We start from the raw sequence: 12850 nt of genomic DNA on the forward strand, positions 1-12850 counted from the left end.
AGTACTTTGGACAATGAAAGTCATGACATCGCATTACTCGTACAGTTCTTGTCAAAACATTTCGAGTCTTTTTACCTTTATGTTCCCCGACAGTGATGTGGCCAAACAGTTTTCATGTGGTGAAACTAAGTGTTCATATTTAAGTGTGTTTGGTTTGGCGCCATATTTCAAAAATATCCTTCAAGATTACGTGTCTGCGCAGCCAAGTTACGTTCTGCTTTTTGATGAAACTTTGAACTCAACGACAGCTATGAAACAGATGGATATCCACGTTCGCATTTGGGATATTAACAACAGGGTAAATAGATGTTACTGAAAATGTTAGTGTACCAGGTGGACAAGCCAATGATTCCTTTCCTCTGTGATGATCTTTATAATTTAGTGCTAAATATAATAAGAAGATTTATTCTGAATAATAAAGTTGAAAGCATTGGTAATATTCCACAGCTACTGAAATTAGACATACAAGATTCTGCAAATTACACTCATCCAAAAAACATTGATGTTGAATTTGTAGCTCAGCATGAGCTTGATCAGCTACTGACTAGCAAGGCCATCAGTGAAAAACGTGTGCTAGAATTCAAGATTCAATGCAGGTCTTTTCTTGTCTGCACTTCAAAAAAGATATTAGAAAAGTCACCTATCAAATACCCACTAGCACGTGCCATACAATGTCTGAATCCCAAATTAATGGGAACAGATAAACCGAGATGTCAGAAAATGATGATGAGCTTATTAAAGACATTGACACTTAAATAGAATTTAGGGTGGAATGTCTTCTTGCGATGATATGGTGAAGGAGTACAGAGATTTTATTGATGCTGTTGTCCTTCCAAACAACGGTGTATATAAGGAATTCGATCATATTTCAGGCAAAGAAAGTGTTAATGCTTTCCTGTATAGAGAAGTTGGTTCGTCAGGAAAATACAATAAGTTGTGGTTGCAGGTAATGAAGCCAGTTCTTCTCTTATCACATGGGCAAGCCACAGTTGAAGGAGGATTTTCTGTTAATAAGGAAATTGAAATCGAAAATCTTCAGCTGAAGTCATTCCAAACGCAAAGAATAATATGTGACCACGTCAGTTATGTTGGTGGTGTAACAAAAGTAGATATTTCGAAGGAACTCTTAGCTTCTGCATCAAGTGCTCGTAGTAAGTACCAGTTATTCATAGAAGAACAGAAGAAGGCAAAGAAAGAGTCATCACAAAAAAGAAAAGAAGTTGCTGATACTGTTCAAGAGCTGAAGAAGAACAAAACAAAACAAAAAAAACAAAAAAAAACTTACAAGATGACATAGATGAACTACAGAAATCTGCTGACAAATACGGCGAAAAAGCTGAACAGTGCGGCAGTTTGACTTTCATTGCAAAATCAAACAGTATGAGAAGATCTGCAAAACAAAAAGAAGAGGAAGTGAAAAGGAGATGATGTTGAAACTCAGTTAATCTGCCATAGCGATATGTTGGTCTAAAGATTAACAGTAAAGTAATGATATTCTGCTGAACTGCATATTATAACTTCAGAATAGGTATATTTTGTCAGAAATACCTTGGAAATTTTGTGTGATATCCCTGGAAAATTTGCGTGAGTATCCTGGAAAACCCCTGGAAAATCCTGGATTTTCTTTTTGCCAGATGCGTGGGAACCCTGTACTGTATATTGTTGTCTCTTTGCTAGTTGTAGAATCTAGCGGTTAATAATTGAATCAAGATTTTTTTTTTTAACAAAAAAGATTAACTAGTTGATACTTTTAACTTATTTGTTTATTTAGATGTAAATCCGAGGTTATAACAAAGGATGGCGTGGATGACGTTTGAAAGTTAATTTACTTTGCTAAGAATAAACAGAAGCTTTATTTTTGAAAAACTTTGTTCTAAAATTGATATATCGTCTCATTTATCATAAGCAAAAATATTTCATGTGTGTGAAGTGCAGTCATCATCACTTGTTAGCAAACCAAATGCATCGCCATCAAAGACTAGCATGAACTGATTCATTCTAGTTATTGAGCAGGTGCAAATATTAATAAGATATGAGCAGAGTTACTCGCTTTGAATTGTGCTTAGTAACTTTACTATATCTGTACAGTATACTAATGGTAATTTTTTTAAATGAACTTCAGAAAATGTTTCTATTCGTGATAAAAACCATTTGACAAACAAATTTTAGAAATGCAAATATAATTGTTATAATTGAACAGTGTGAAAGCAAATACTATCTCAAATATATCATCGAAGAAATTGCTTCTTATAATGACATTGTGTACATACTTATTTTTTCTTTTAGAATGTATGAATTATTAACTTTTATAGTTGTATTTTTCATAGAAGTTTTTGGTTATAGGAGAGAAAATCAGCAGTACGTCCACATATATAATTCAGTAAGCCTGTGCAGTATTGTCGTAATTTTTAGGTGTAAGACTTACTTGTTTAAATATTAGTTATGTTGTTTTAACCAGTAATACTGTTTTAAAATTTTCAGTTATTCTTGGCCCTTACGGTTTGTCTGGAACACTCACTGGACAGACTTACAAGATGACGGACAATCAAACATTTCGACTGCTAGATGAGTGGAGGCAATTCTACCCTATTGATAACAAATACTTCAGTCGAGATGGCAATATGGATGCTACTATGTTACCTCCAGCTGTTGAGGTTATAGTTGGTAAGCTTTAGTTATAACTGCAGCTTTGTATTTGATTCGTTTTAGCTTCACTTTTGAATTAAGTCTTAGATATCTATCTTGGTGAGTCCTACCAATTTTCTTTTGTCACAATCTTGAGCTGTTAAAAACTCAAATAAGACCATTAAGTTTTGTCAGTATACTTCGTTTTATAAAGTAAATATTTGTGATATATTCGTGGAATTCATTTGAATTAGGAAGTTGGTACAGTAAATTGATTAGTATAAAAATAATAAATAGTATTTTCATCATGTTTATTTCTAATAGTTTAATGAGTACTGTGTAGTATTAAGAGTTAAAGCGGTCTCTAGGCAGTACGTTTGAATCGTTTTTAATACGAAGTAGTTCAGAGACGTGTAGAAAGGTGTATTATTTTCTTTTGTTCTTCAGAATCAGATTCCGTACCATAGTCAATCTGATTTTTACATCGTGTTCACTCCGCTCTTTCAGCTTTTCTTTCTTTCTTTAAAAAAGGAGGAGGTGGTTCAGGGTCCTTTAAGTGGCCAGCATTTTGATGTTCCTAAGTATTTAATAACTGTCAGTGAATGTATTTAAAAAGTAACCTCATTTGCTATATATCAATATTCTGTATTCATTACGTGTAATATTAAAAAAATACATGTGTCGAGCACACAGGCTAGATTCAAATTACTTGTTTTGATTTATTTTTATGTTTAAAATAAGCAAATTACCATGTATATGAAAAAAATAAAATGATGAACAACATACTTTAAAGATTTTTGTGTAGGAATTATTTAATACTACTATACTTTTCTTTAGATTCTGTCGTCCGTACATATATCTGGAATAAAATTCTTCATAATTTTATTAGTATTTTATTACTGTATTAATAAAATGTATACTTCGCAGGTGGTGTTAAAATGAGGTATCCATCATGCTATGTACTTACAACAGACATGGATGATCCAGCGGCAAACCCTTCACAATCACAGTCTGTCCTTAGTAGTTCATCACCGTCTTCAGCCGCAGGCATGAAATCTTCCTCTACAACAGCAGGTAAGCTACTAACTCTTCACACTAACACAGAAAATAAGTAGTGATTGAAAGATAAGGAAAAGAGGGGAAAGTTACGCGAATAATTACTGAAGTTTTTTTTTTTTTTTTTTTTAATGTGGGATACATACAGATGTTGTGGAAAAATTAAATAAATAAATAAATAAAATGGCATTAATAAGAACGACAAAATTTCTACAAACTCATAATTAAAGTGTGCTTCACTGTTAGGATTTATAAAAAAAAAAGGTTGTACATACGTACGATATTTTAGAATGGAATATCAGTTACACAAAACATGGCAGATTAGTTTACTAAAGTTAAATTATTAGGTCATCAGTAATAATTTAATGCCGGTTATACCCTTTTCTGTGTTCTGATTTTCAGCAGAGGTTAATCACTGTGATTTCTTGTCTGTGAAAAGCAGTAAAGATAGGAGTTATTTCTTTTTAAGGGCATGGGCAAAAGTTAACACACAGAGTAGAAAAGACGCTACTACCAGGCAGATGTGTTTATTCATTGCAAATGCCAACGCAGTGATTGAGACACTGTTGACAAATCATCTCAATTGTTACAGTGCTGCGTAAGGTCAGTGATCTTCAATTTGTCGCAATTTGTGGTGTACCCTCTTCAGCTACTTTTGGCTGGATTGAAGTCCAAGTTTCGTAGCTTGGTCTTGACGTGACGAACTGTAGTGCGGTTTTTGCTTCGTACCCCCCCCCCCCCTTCCCGTCATAAGCGTCCGCAGCCAGCAGAGACGAGAAATGCCCTATAGGGCGTGCCTGTGGAACATTTGGTGGACTGGCGTTCCGTAGTAGGAATGGTACTGAGTGCGCCGTCAACCAGTCAGTTGTGTTCCTGGCATAATGGCTTATTGCAAAGTCTGGCCAAAATACATAGTTAACACCATGATAATGTGTAAGTCGAAGAACTTCGGTAGACATCGCTTCGACTGTATATGTCGGCTGTGGTTGCTGGGCCACTAATTGTATTGATAAATGGTTGGGTGACACCCTTCGATGAAATGGCCACACATACCAGTACTTTCTGCTGAAATGTTTCCTTGCTTTTGTAGCGTACAGCAGCTGGAGTCCCCATAATATCGGAAGTACGAAAGTACAAAATGCTCCTGATTAAATTAGTTTTATAAGATGATCTTCATTCATGCTTAATTTGTTATATCTAATCCTACATCATCACAATTTAAAAATGATGACGTGTCATTGTTAGGAGAAATCAAAGCAACAATAGATAAATCTGCAACTGAACAGTGTATATTTTTCATGTGAAGTACATAAATAAATAATACATTTCATCAAATATACGAGGCACATTTCAAAAGAAAGGGCCGATATTTAATTGGAAACAGGTAAGCAAGTTTAGCAACATTGTTTTATTGGGTAAAAACAAGTACATATCCACTTTATTTTTCAACATAGCCACCATTATTTTCCAAGCAGTTTCTGTACCGTGGCACAAGTTTTTTTATACCCTCTGCATAGAAGTTAGGCGCCTGGGAGTTCAGCCACTTCAACACTGCCGTTTTCAATTCATCAGGTTCTTCAAATCGTTGAGATGAAAGCCACTTTTTTAGGTGCAGAAAGAGGTGATAAGTCACTTGGTAATGGTGAAGAGACGATTTTCTTTTTCATTCACTCGCTGCACCAAGTCGTCAGTCTGAACGCTTGGTCTTCCACTCTTCTCTTCGTCGTGGATATTTGTACGGCCTTCTTTGAATGCATAACCCATTGCCGTACCTTTTCTTCACTCATTACACTCGCCGTACACTGCGCACAATTTTTTATGAATTTCAGCAGCACTTTGTCCTTTGGCATGAAGAAATCTAATCACAGAGCGGACCTCGCACCTGGCGGGATTGTGTATGAGCGCAGCCATTTTAACACGCTCCAGCACACAGGAAAATAAACAGATGACTGGCGAAACTATGGTTATTTGATAGCCAATGGACCAAGTGATGTTACTGCGCAAGCGTGATCCGATCACTATTGCCAGTCGGTTATAATAAAATATCGGCCCTTTCTTTTGAAATGCGCCTCGTATATGTCAACTGTATGATTGAGTGTGAACCATATGCTTTGCAACGCCATAAAAATAGTTAACCCCAATTTTCTGAAAAAGTACGCATGAGTATTTACTCAAGCATCTCATTGTGTTCAACAATATATGATCTATAGATCAATATAGGTCTTTGGAAAACAATATTGTTAAAATTTAATTGTTGATCATAATTTTGTTCTATATCACACTAACCATACTATATACTGTAATTTTGTTAGTGTCATGTCGAAAAGATTATTAGGGTGGGCAGTTTTTTTTTTTTTTTTTTTTTTTTTTTAAATGCTATACTGCAGAAAATTGCCTCTATGCTAGATAAATGAAATGCAATAGAAAAATATTTTTTTCTCTAAGTCTGACGGTAGCGCAACGGCCCTAAACTTTGTGAAAATATACGATTTTTATAACTTTTCCAATATATGGAGAAAATTTAAATAACTTATAACAAGTAGTTATAGGCATATTTTAATAGAGAAAGTTATAGAAAAAATAAATGGAAAATGAATACATTTCACAATTTAATAGTAGCGTATTACATTTATAAAAACACATTTTTTTTTCTGATTGTGTAAAACTTCAGTTTGTAATGAAATACAGTCTTTTACTTCTCTTTAGTTTCTTTTGGTAGTTTGAAAAAATATTTGTTTGAAAAACTTGGCATTGAAGACCTTGACAGAAGTGTAGTTCTTATAAAACCATCCCTGGGATTGGAACTGACGACTTTTTGTGACACTTCAATTATCAGCTTCACTCATCTTTCAGTGCTTGGGTGTGACATGGGAATTTGTCAGAGTTCCACTCAGCCGCTGTTTCACCTGATTGGACCTTAGACCAAATCTCTTGATCGGTAAATCTCCGCAGTAAAGGAGGTGGTGAAACTGTAACAGCGTTTCAGTGAATCATTTCGATGTAGTCTGTAGCTAGGAAATTGATCTTACGTAGTCGGAAACACCTTATTGACTTTCTGTTAGAAGTTAAGTTTCTAGTTTTTATAATTCTTCTGAATCGTAACTCGCTTATATGAAGGGTAAGGGAAAAAAAAGAAGGAATGTCATAAAACTACATTTTCGAGAAAACGCCACTTTAATATTGAAAAGCTGTATAAAATGAACAGGATTAGTCAAATCTTTTCCCCGTTTTACATGGCCACTTCTACATTATGCATGTACGCATATACAGTCAAACGGTACGAACTCCACAGGTCCAGAAAGCAGTCGCAGCAAGAATTCGAAGAAATCCTGTTCGAACACAAAGTGTGATGGCTGCTGAGATGAACATCAGCAGAAATTCTATGTCTCGTGTGCTCAGGAGTGACCTACACCTACGGGCGTATAAGAGGCGGACTGGTCACTTTCTGACCCAAACATTAATGTCGCATAGGATCCTTAAATCAAAGAGACTGCTGCGGCGTTACGCCAACAATCTGCACAGGAATATTCTGTTCACTGACGAAAAGGTGTTCACAATTGAGCAGGCCTACAACGCCCAAAATGACCGTGTGTATGCCACGTCATCTACTGCAGCTGCTGAGGGAGCTCCAAGGGTTCAGAGGGCACATCATTCTGCCTCAGTGATGGTTTGGTGGGGAGTGAGCTACTCAGGCACAACCCAACTGCATTTTTGCGAAAAAGGTGTTAAAACATCTGCCAAGGTGTACCATGACACAGTGCTAACACCTATAGTGAAAACCACTGTGCTACCATGTTCCCTGGAGAAAGGTGGACCTTTTAGCAGGATTCCGCTCCAGGCCACAAAGCGAAAACAACAGGAGTGGCTGACACGGAACGTCCCCGACTTCATTTCTCCGCTAATTGACCTTCTAGCAGCGCGGACCTTAATCCGTTGGACTACAAACTTCGGGCAGTCCTTCAGGCAAAGGTCTGCCATAAACGGCATCCATCTGTCGACAGTCGGAAACAATCCTTGACCCGAGCAATGAACAATTTTCCCATGCACGTGGTGTGTAATGCCATCGACCAGTGGCCGGACAGACTTAGTGCCTCAGGGTGTCTACTGACCTGGAAAACCTTGAAAACCTGGAATTAGCCTGGAATTTACTTTTGCACCTGGAAAACCTGGAAATAGCCTGGAATTGGACGAGAAACCTGGAAGTTTTAAAATTGTTTTTGGGATTGGTATGGAATAAGTATATTTTTGTAAAATGCAAGAAAGTTATATACTACAGCATAAGTTAAAAGCCAATAATAATTTATTCAGTGGAGACGTAGTTGAGAAAGACAGACAGACGTGAGCAGAGTGCAGGCGCTGAATGTTTTTGGAAAGTATGTTGAGGGTACAAGAAGAGACTGAATAAGATTTTATTTGTTTGGCATGATTGTTGTGAATAATAGTGATTACAAAAAGAGAGAAATTAGTCCCCGATGATGAGAGTAAGGTAACTGAAAAAGTTAAATTTCATGATCTATTAACTTTGTGTCTTACACTGAGAGAATACTGGCATACAAGCTAGAAGCTTTCTCTGTAGTTGCTGCTTATTTGCATAGTATGAATCAAGCTTATTTGCTGCTTTGTGAAGACATTGGTTTAGATGTTTCTGTAGCAAGAGTAGTAGACAAGCTTCGACACAGGAGTATAATTGGAATGTTGTTCCAGACCTTTTAACAGGAGTCCAAGCCCGCGGATGTCGCAGTGAACACCATTCCCGCTGGCCGAAAAGTGTATCACCGGAAAAAAGTAAAATTGCCTACATCTTAACGGAATCACTTTGTGTATTTAGGTTAACATTTTACTAGTCTTGCAATAAATCCTGTTACACACTAACAATTAACATTTTATTTTTAAGCCATTAAAATGGCGAAAAGTAAAACTAAATTCCAGGACTCGTGGAAAGGCCAGTGGAAATGGGTTATTAGGTCCAACGATCCATTTAAAGCAGGTTGTAAACTCTGTAGAACTGATTTTGACATTCCAAATATGGGAGCTGGATCATTGAAATCTCATGAAAAAGGAAAGAAACATCAAATAGCTGTTAAAGCTCTTAATGCACAATGTTCGATCGTAAAGTTCTCAAGCAATGTTAACAAGGAGCCTTCCTGTACAAAAAAATCTACAGCGTCTTCCAGATCAGTGACTGGCACACCATCTACTCCAGTTCTTCAGGAGAAAAATGAAAACCCAGCAAAAACTTCTTATCAAAGATCAAGTGACGAAAGCAGAAATAATCTGGACATTACACAAAGTTACAAGTCATGCATCGGCCAGAAGCCAAGCGAGTGCAACGGATTTGTTTCCTTTAATGTTTCCTGAGTGTGAAGTCGCTAAAAATATGCAGTTATACAAAGACTAAATAGGTTATGTCATCACTTTTGGATTGGGTCCATATTTCCAACAGACGTTACTTCGTGAACTACAAAATTGTGAATTTTTTGCAGTATCGTTCGACGAAAGCCGAAACACTATCTCACAGAAAAATCAAATGGACTTAGTAGTTCGTTTCTGGCACAGTGACGAAAATAAAGTTTTAACACGTTATTTAACATCAGTATTCCTCGGACATGTTACTACCCAGGATTTATTTGTTAAGTGCATTTATAAATACTTTCAAGGACAAGAGTCTCGATTTTTGTAAGTTACTTCAGGTTTCTCTTGATGGCCCCAACGTTAATTTGAAATTTCTGAGTGATTTGAAGGCCTATCTGAGTGAAGAAAATGGTGAAGGTCTACAGCTTTTGGAGACAGGAACGTGCTCTTTACATATTATTAATGAGGCTTTTAAGACTGCGCATACCAAAGCTGGTTGAAATGTGACAATTTTTGAGAGCGTTGTACTATTTATTCAAGGACTTTTCTTCAAGAGGAGCAGATTTCATGGCAGCATCTGGAACAGCAGTTTCTCTTAAATTTTGTTCTATTGGGTGGGTGGAGAATTCTAAAGTTATCAACCGTGCCATAACTATGATTCCTGCCTTAAAAGTTTATGTTGATGCAGTGAAAACAAAACCTCCTGAAACATCAAACTCCTCTAAAGTAAAAGCCCACATCTCAGATGTACTGTTGCCTGCTAGATTAGGGTTCCTTCAGTCCGTATCTGTAGAACTAGAAAAAGAATTTATCACTAAGTACCAGACAGACAGTCCATTACTACCGTTTCTATGGAATGACCTAAACACGTTGATTCGTAGTTTGTTAAGCCGCTTCGTGAAAGCAGATGTCTTAAAAGTAGCTAAAATTTCAAGAAAACTGACCTCAATAGATCTTTTTGATAAGGACATCTTAAAACCACTTAATCTAGTTGATGTTAGATTTTCTGCGGTTACATCGCTTAAAGGAGTGAAGGATGTTAATATATATTGAACTTTAAGAAAGAATGTAGAAGATTCTTACAAGAACAGTGTAAAAAAACTTATGCTAAAATGTCTTTTAAAATACAGTGTAACAAGAGCCGCAAATTGCTTGTCTCCAGAAACTGTGACCAACTAAACCCTTCGTGAATCACGTATCACACTCGCCCTGGAGACATTTATCGAGAAGGAGCAAATAACACCTGTAAATGCTGATATGGTGAAACAGGAATATTTAAAATTTTGTTCAGACCAAGACACAGCACGAAAACTGCCAAATTTCAGTTACAAAAATGACAGATTAGACATTTTTCTCCATGATCTTTTAAGTAAAGATGTCTGCAATGCGTTTAAAACATTCATGCATAAGATATGTGTACTTTTCCATAGCAACGCAGCAATGGAAAGGAGTTTCTCCATTAACAAAGAGTGCATTGTTGAAAATCTCCAAGAGGAGTGCTTAATTGTCCAGAGAAGTGTGTTGGTTGCTGTGCGTGTTGCTGGTGACATACGTAATATGAATATTACAAAGAGTATGGTTCAGTATGTGAGGAATGCATCAAGCAAAAGAAATGAATATCTGAAAGACCGCGGTGAAAAAGAAGACAGAGCAGCTCGAGAAAAGAAATATATTAAGAAGAAAATAAAAGAGTTGGAATTAAAGAAGAAAAGAATACTAACTGACGCCGAAGCAGAAGTAGATGCCTTGGAAGAACAGGCGAAAAAGTTAAAAGGCATGTTGAACTCTAGAAGTTAAATGTCAAAAACTGTTCACTGTAAAAGTTGTTTTCTTTATTTGTTCATATAATGTGCGTGGTTCCATAACATTCTCAGTTTTTTTAAACTTTCATGTTACAATACATTTTTAAATAAAATATATCTGATGGGCAATCCCCATCCAAGAAGAATGTGCAGTAACGTTTAACAATATGGACTACTTTGCGTTAAGAATTTGTATTATATATGATCATTTTCCTTTTACTTCTAAACTAATACTAGTTTGACAAAAATGGCGGGAAAATAGCTTACTCGCCGCTAAGTCCTACCAGTACTTAGCATAAAATACCACGAGTACTTTAAAGGGGAGTGCTTGTAGTAAAATACTCTTGTGGTATTTTATCCCATAACTTAGCGGTGAGTAAGCTATTTTCCCGCCATTTTTGTCATTGTTCATCAACACTCACGTGCTACTACTATAATATTAGTTTATTTGAAGTAATGTTTTTGACGGAAATTTACTATTATACAGGGTAAATCTTAACTAAACCGATAAACTTCGGGAGGTGATTCCCGAGCCCGAAACAAGAAAAAAATTCCTCTAACTTTTCTCCACGATACATAGTTTTGGAGCTACAAGGTGCCGAAAGTGTGGAAAAATGAACTTCCAAGGCCTATATTTCCAAACCTATCCAACGTAGAGAGTGCAGCTTAATATCTCTTTAAGGAAGTCTTATCTGTTCTGAACATATGATTTCCTTTGTGAGATTTTAAGCAGCACTCTCTACTTTGGATAATTTTGGAAATATAGGGGTCGGAAGTTCATTTTTCCACACTTTCGGCACCTTTTAGCTCGGAAACTATGCGCCCTGGAGAAGAGTAAAAGAGGATTTTTTTTTTCTTGTTTGAGTGCTGAGAATCGTTTCTCGAAGTTTGTCGGTTTAATTAAGGTTCACCCCTGTATAGTATTAATACATTAGGATATTTGAAACTACTGCACATTTTTCTCAACCGGCCTTCTGGTAGGGGATATTTTAATTAAACATTTTCTTGTGTAAAATGTTTTGAGAACCTACATTTCACTCAGTTTTTTCTTTTCATCTTGTTACTTAAAGAAACTATCACTTGCCATATGCATTCTCTAATTACAGTGGTGCCCCCCCCCCCCCGTCATGTCCATGACGCACCCCCCTCAATTGTCAATCCGTAGGTGTTTTTCCATGAAAAAAAATCTTTTCGATTAATTTGTACACCCCCTCAAACATATTTATATAGATTTTTAACCCCCCAAATATTTCAATGACGCAGTTTGCGTCATAGCCCCCCCCCCCTTGTGGGCACCCCTGCTAATTATAACCAGTTTTTGTTAAGAAGTATATAAAATTGCATTAACTTATACGTGTTACAATAAACGTCACTCTACTGAATAGACCTGGAAAAAAAGGAAAAATAAACCTTGAAAACCTTGATAAAACCTGGAATTTGAAAATGAACATTTAGTAGACACCCTGTGCCTGCATCAGAGCCAAGGGGGGACATTTCGAAAAATGATTCGTGCGTCAGGTGTACAACATATCAATGTAAAACATGACCAAAATAAATTGCCGTGGTGTTAATACTCTCTGTGTTATTCTCATTCAAACTTGTGATAGTATTTATGATATAACTAGGTAATAGTTTCCATTATACAAGCTTTGCTTTTAATAAATTTAAATTGATCTGAACTAGTTAGTGAAGAAAACAATACGTTTATTGTATATATATATATATGGTGCCTTCCATTTCAACTCAGGCAAAAAAAATATAAAATTATACCATTACCATCTCAGATATTGTTGAAACTTTTTTTATAGCAACTAGACATGTTTTTAAGAGACCCATATTTCTTTGTTTTGTCGAAAAGAATTTTCCCTGTAAGTAATGGGCCATCAAAGACGGGGAGTACAATTTATGAATTGTAGAAGACATGGAAAATGGTCAACTTCGGAGCTTCACCATTCGGCTATGGAGACAGGTAGAGTTATAATTCTTGTTGTGGTATGTACAAAGGGATATAAATA

The 12850-nt window shown here is 36.2% G+C and overlaps 1 protein-coding gene across 2 annotated transcripts in view; it reads left to right on the plus strand.

Annotated features, from left to right (window-relative positions):
• skd (mediator complex subunit skuld) overlaps positions 1–12850 on the plus strand; it is a 259399-nt gene that overhangs the window by 161715 nt on the left and 84834 nt on the right. For both annotated transcript variants that reach the window (XM_081771449.1, XM_081771450.1), the window contains exons 6-7: positions 2482–2664; positions 3553–3699. In XM_081771449.1, coding sequence (XP_081627575.1) covers positions 2482–2664; positions 3553–3699 — 330 coding nt within the window. The remainder of the gene's footprint in view (positions 1–2481; positions 2665–3552; positions 3700–12850) is intronic.

Source organism: Thermobia domestica, chromosome 9 (genome assembly GCF_964235325.1).
Source record: "Thermobia domestica chromosome 9, izTheDome1.hap1.1, whole genome shotgun sequence".
NCBI classification, from domain to species: domain Eukaryota; kingdom Metazoa; phylum Arthropoda; class Insecta; order Zygentoma; family Lepismatidae; genus Thermobia; species Thermobia domestica.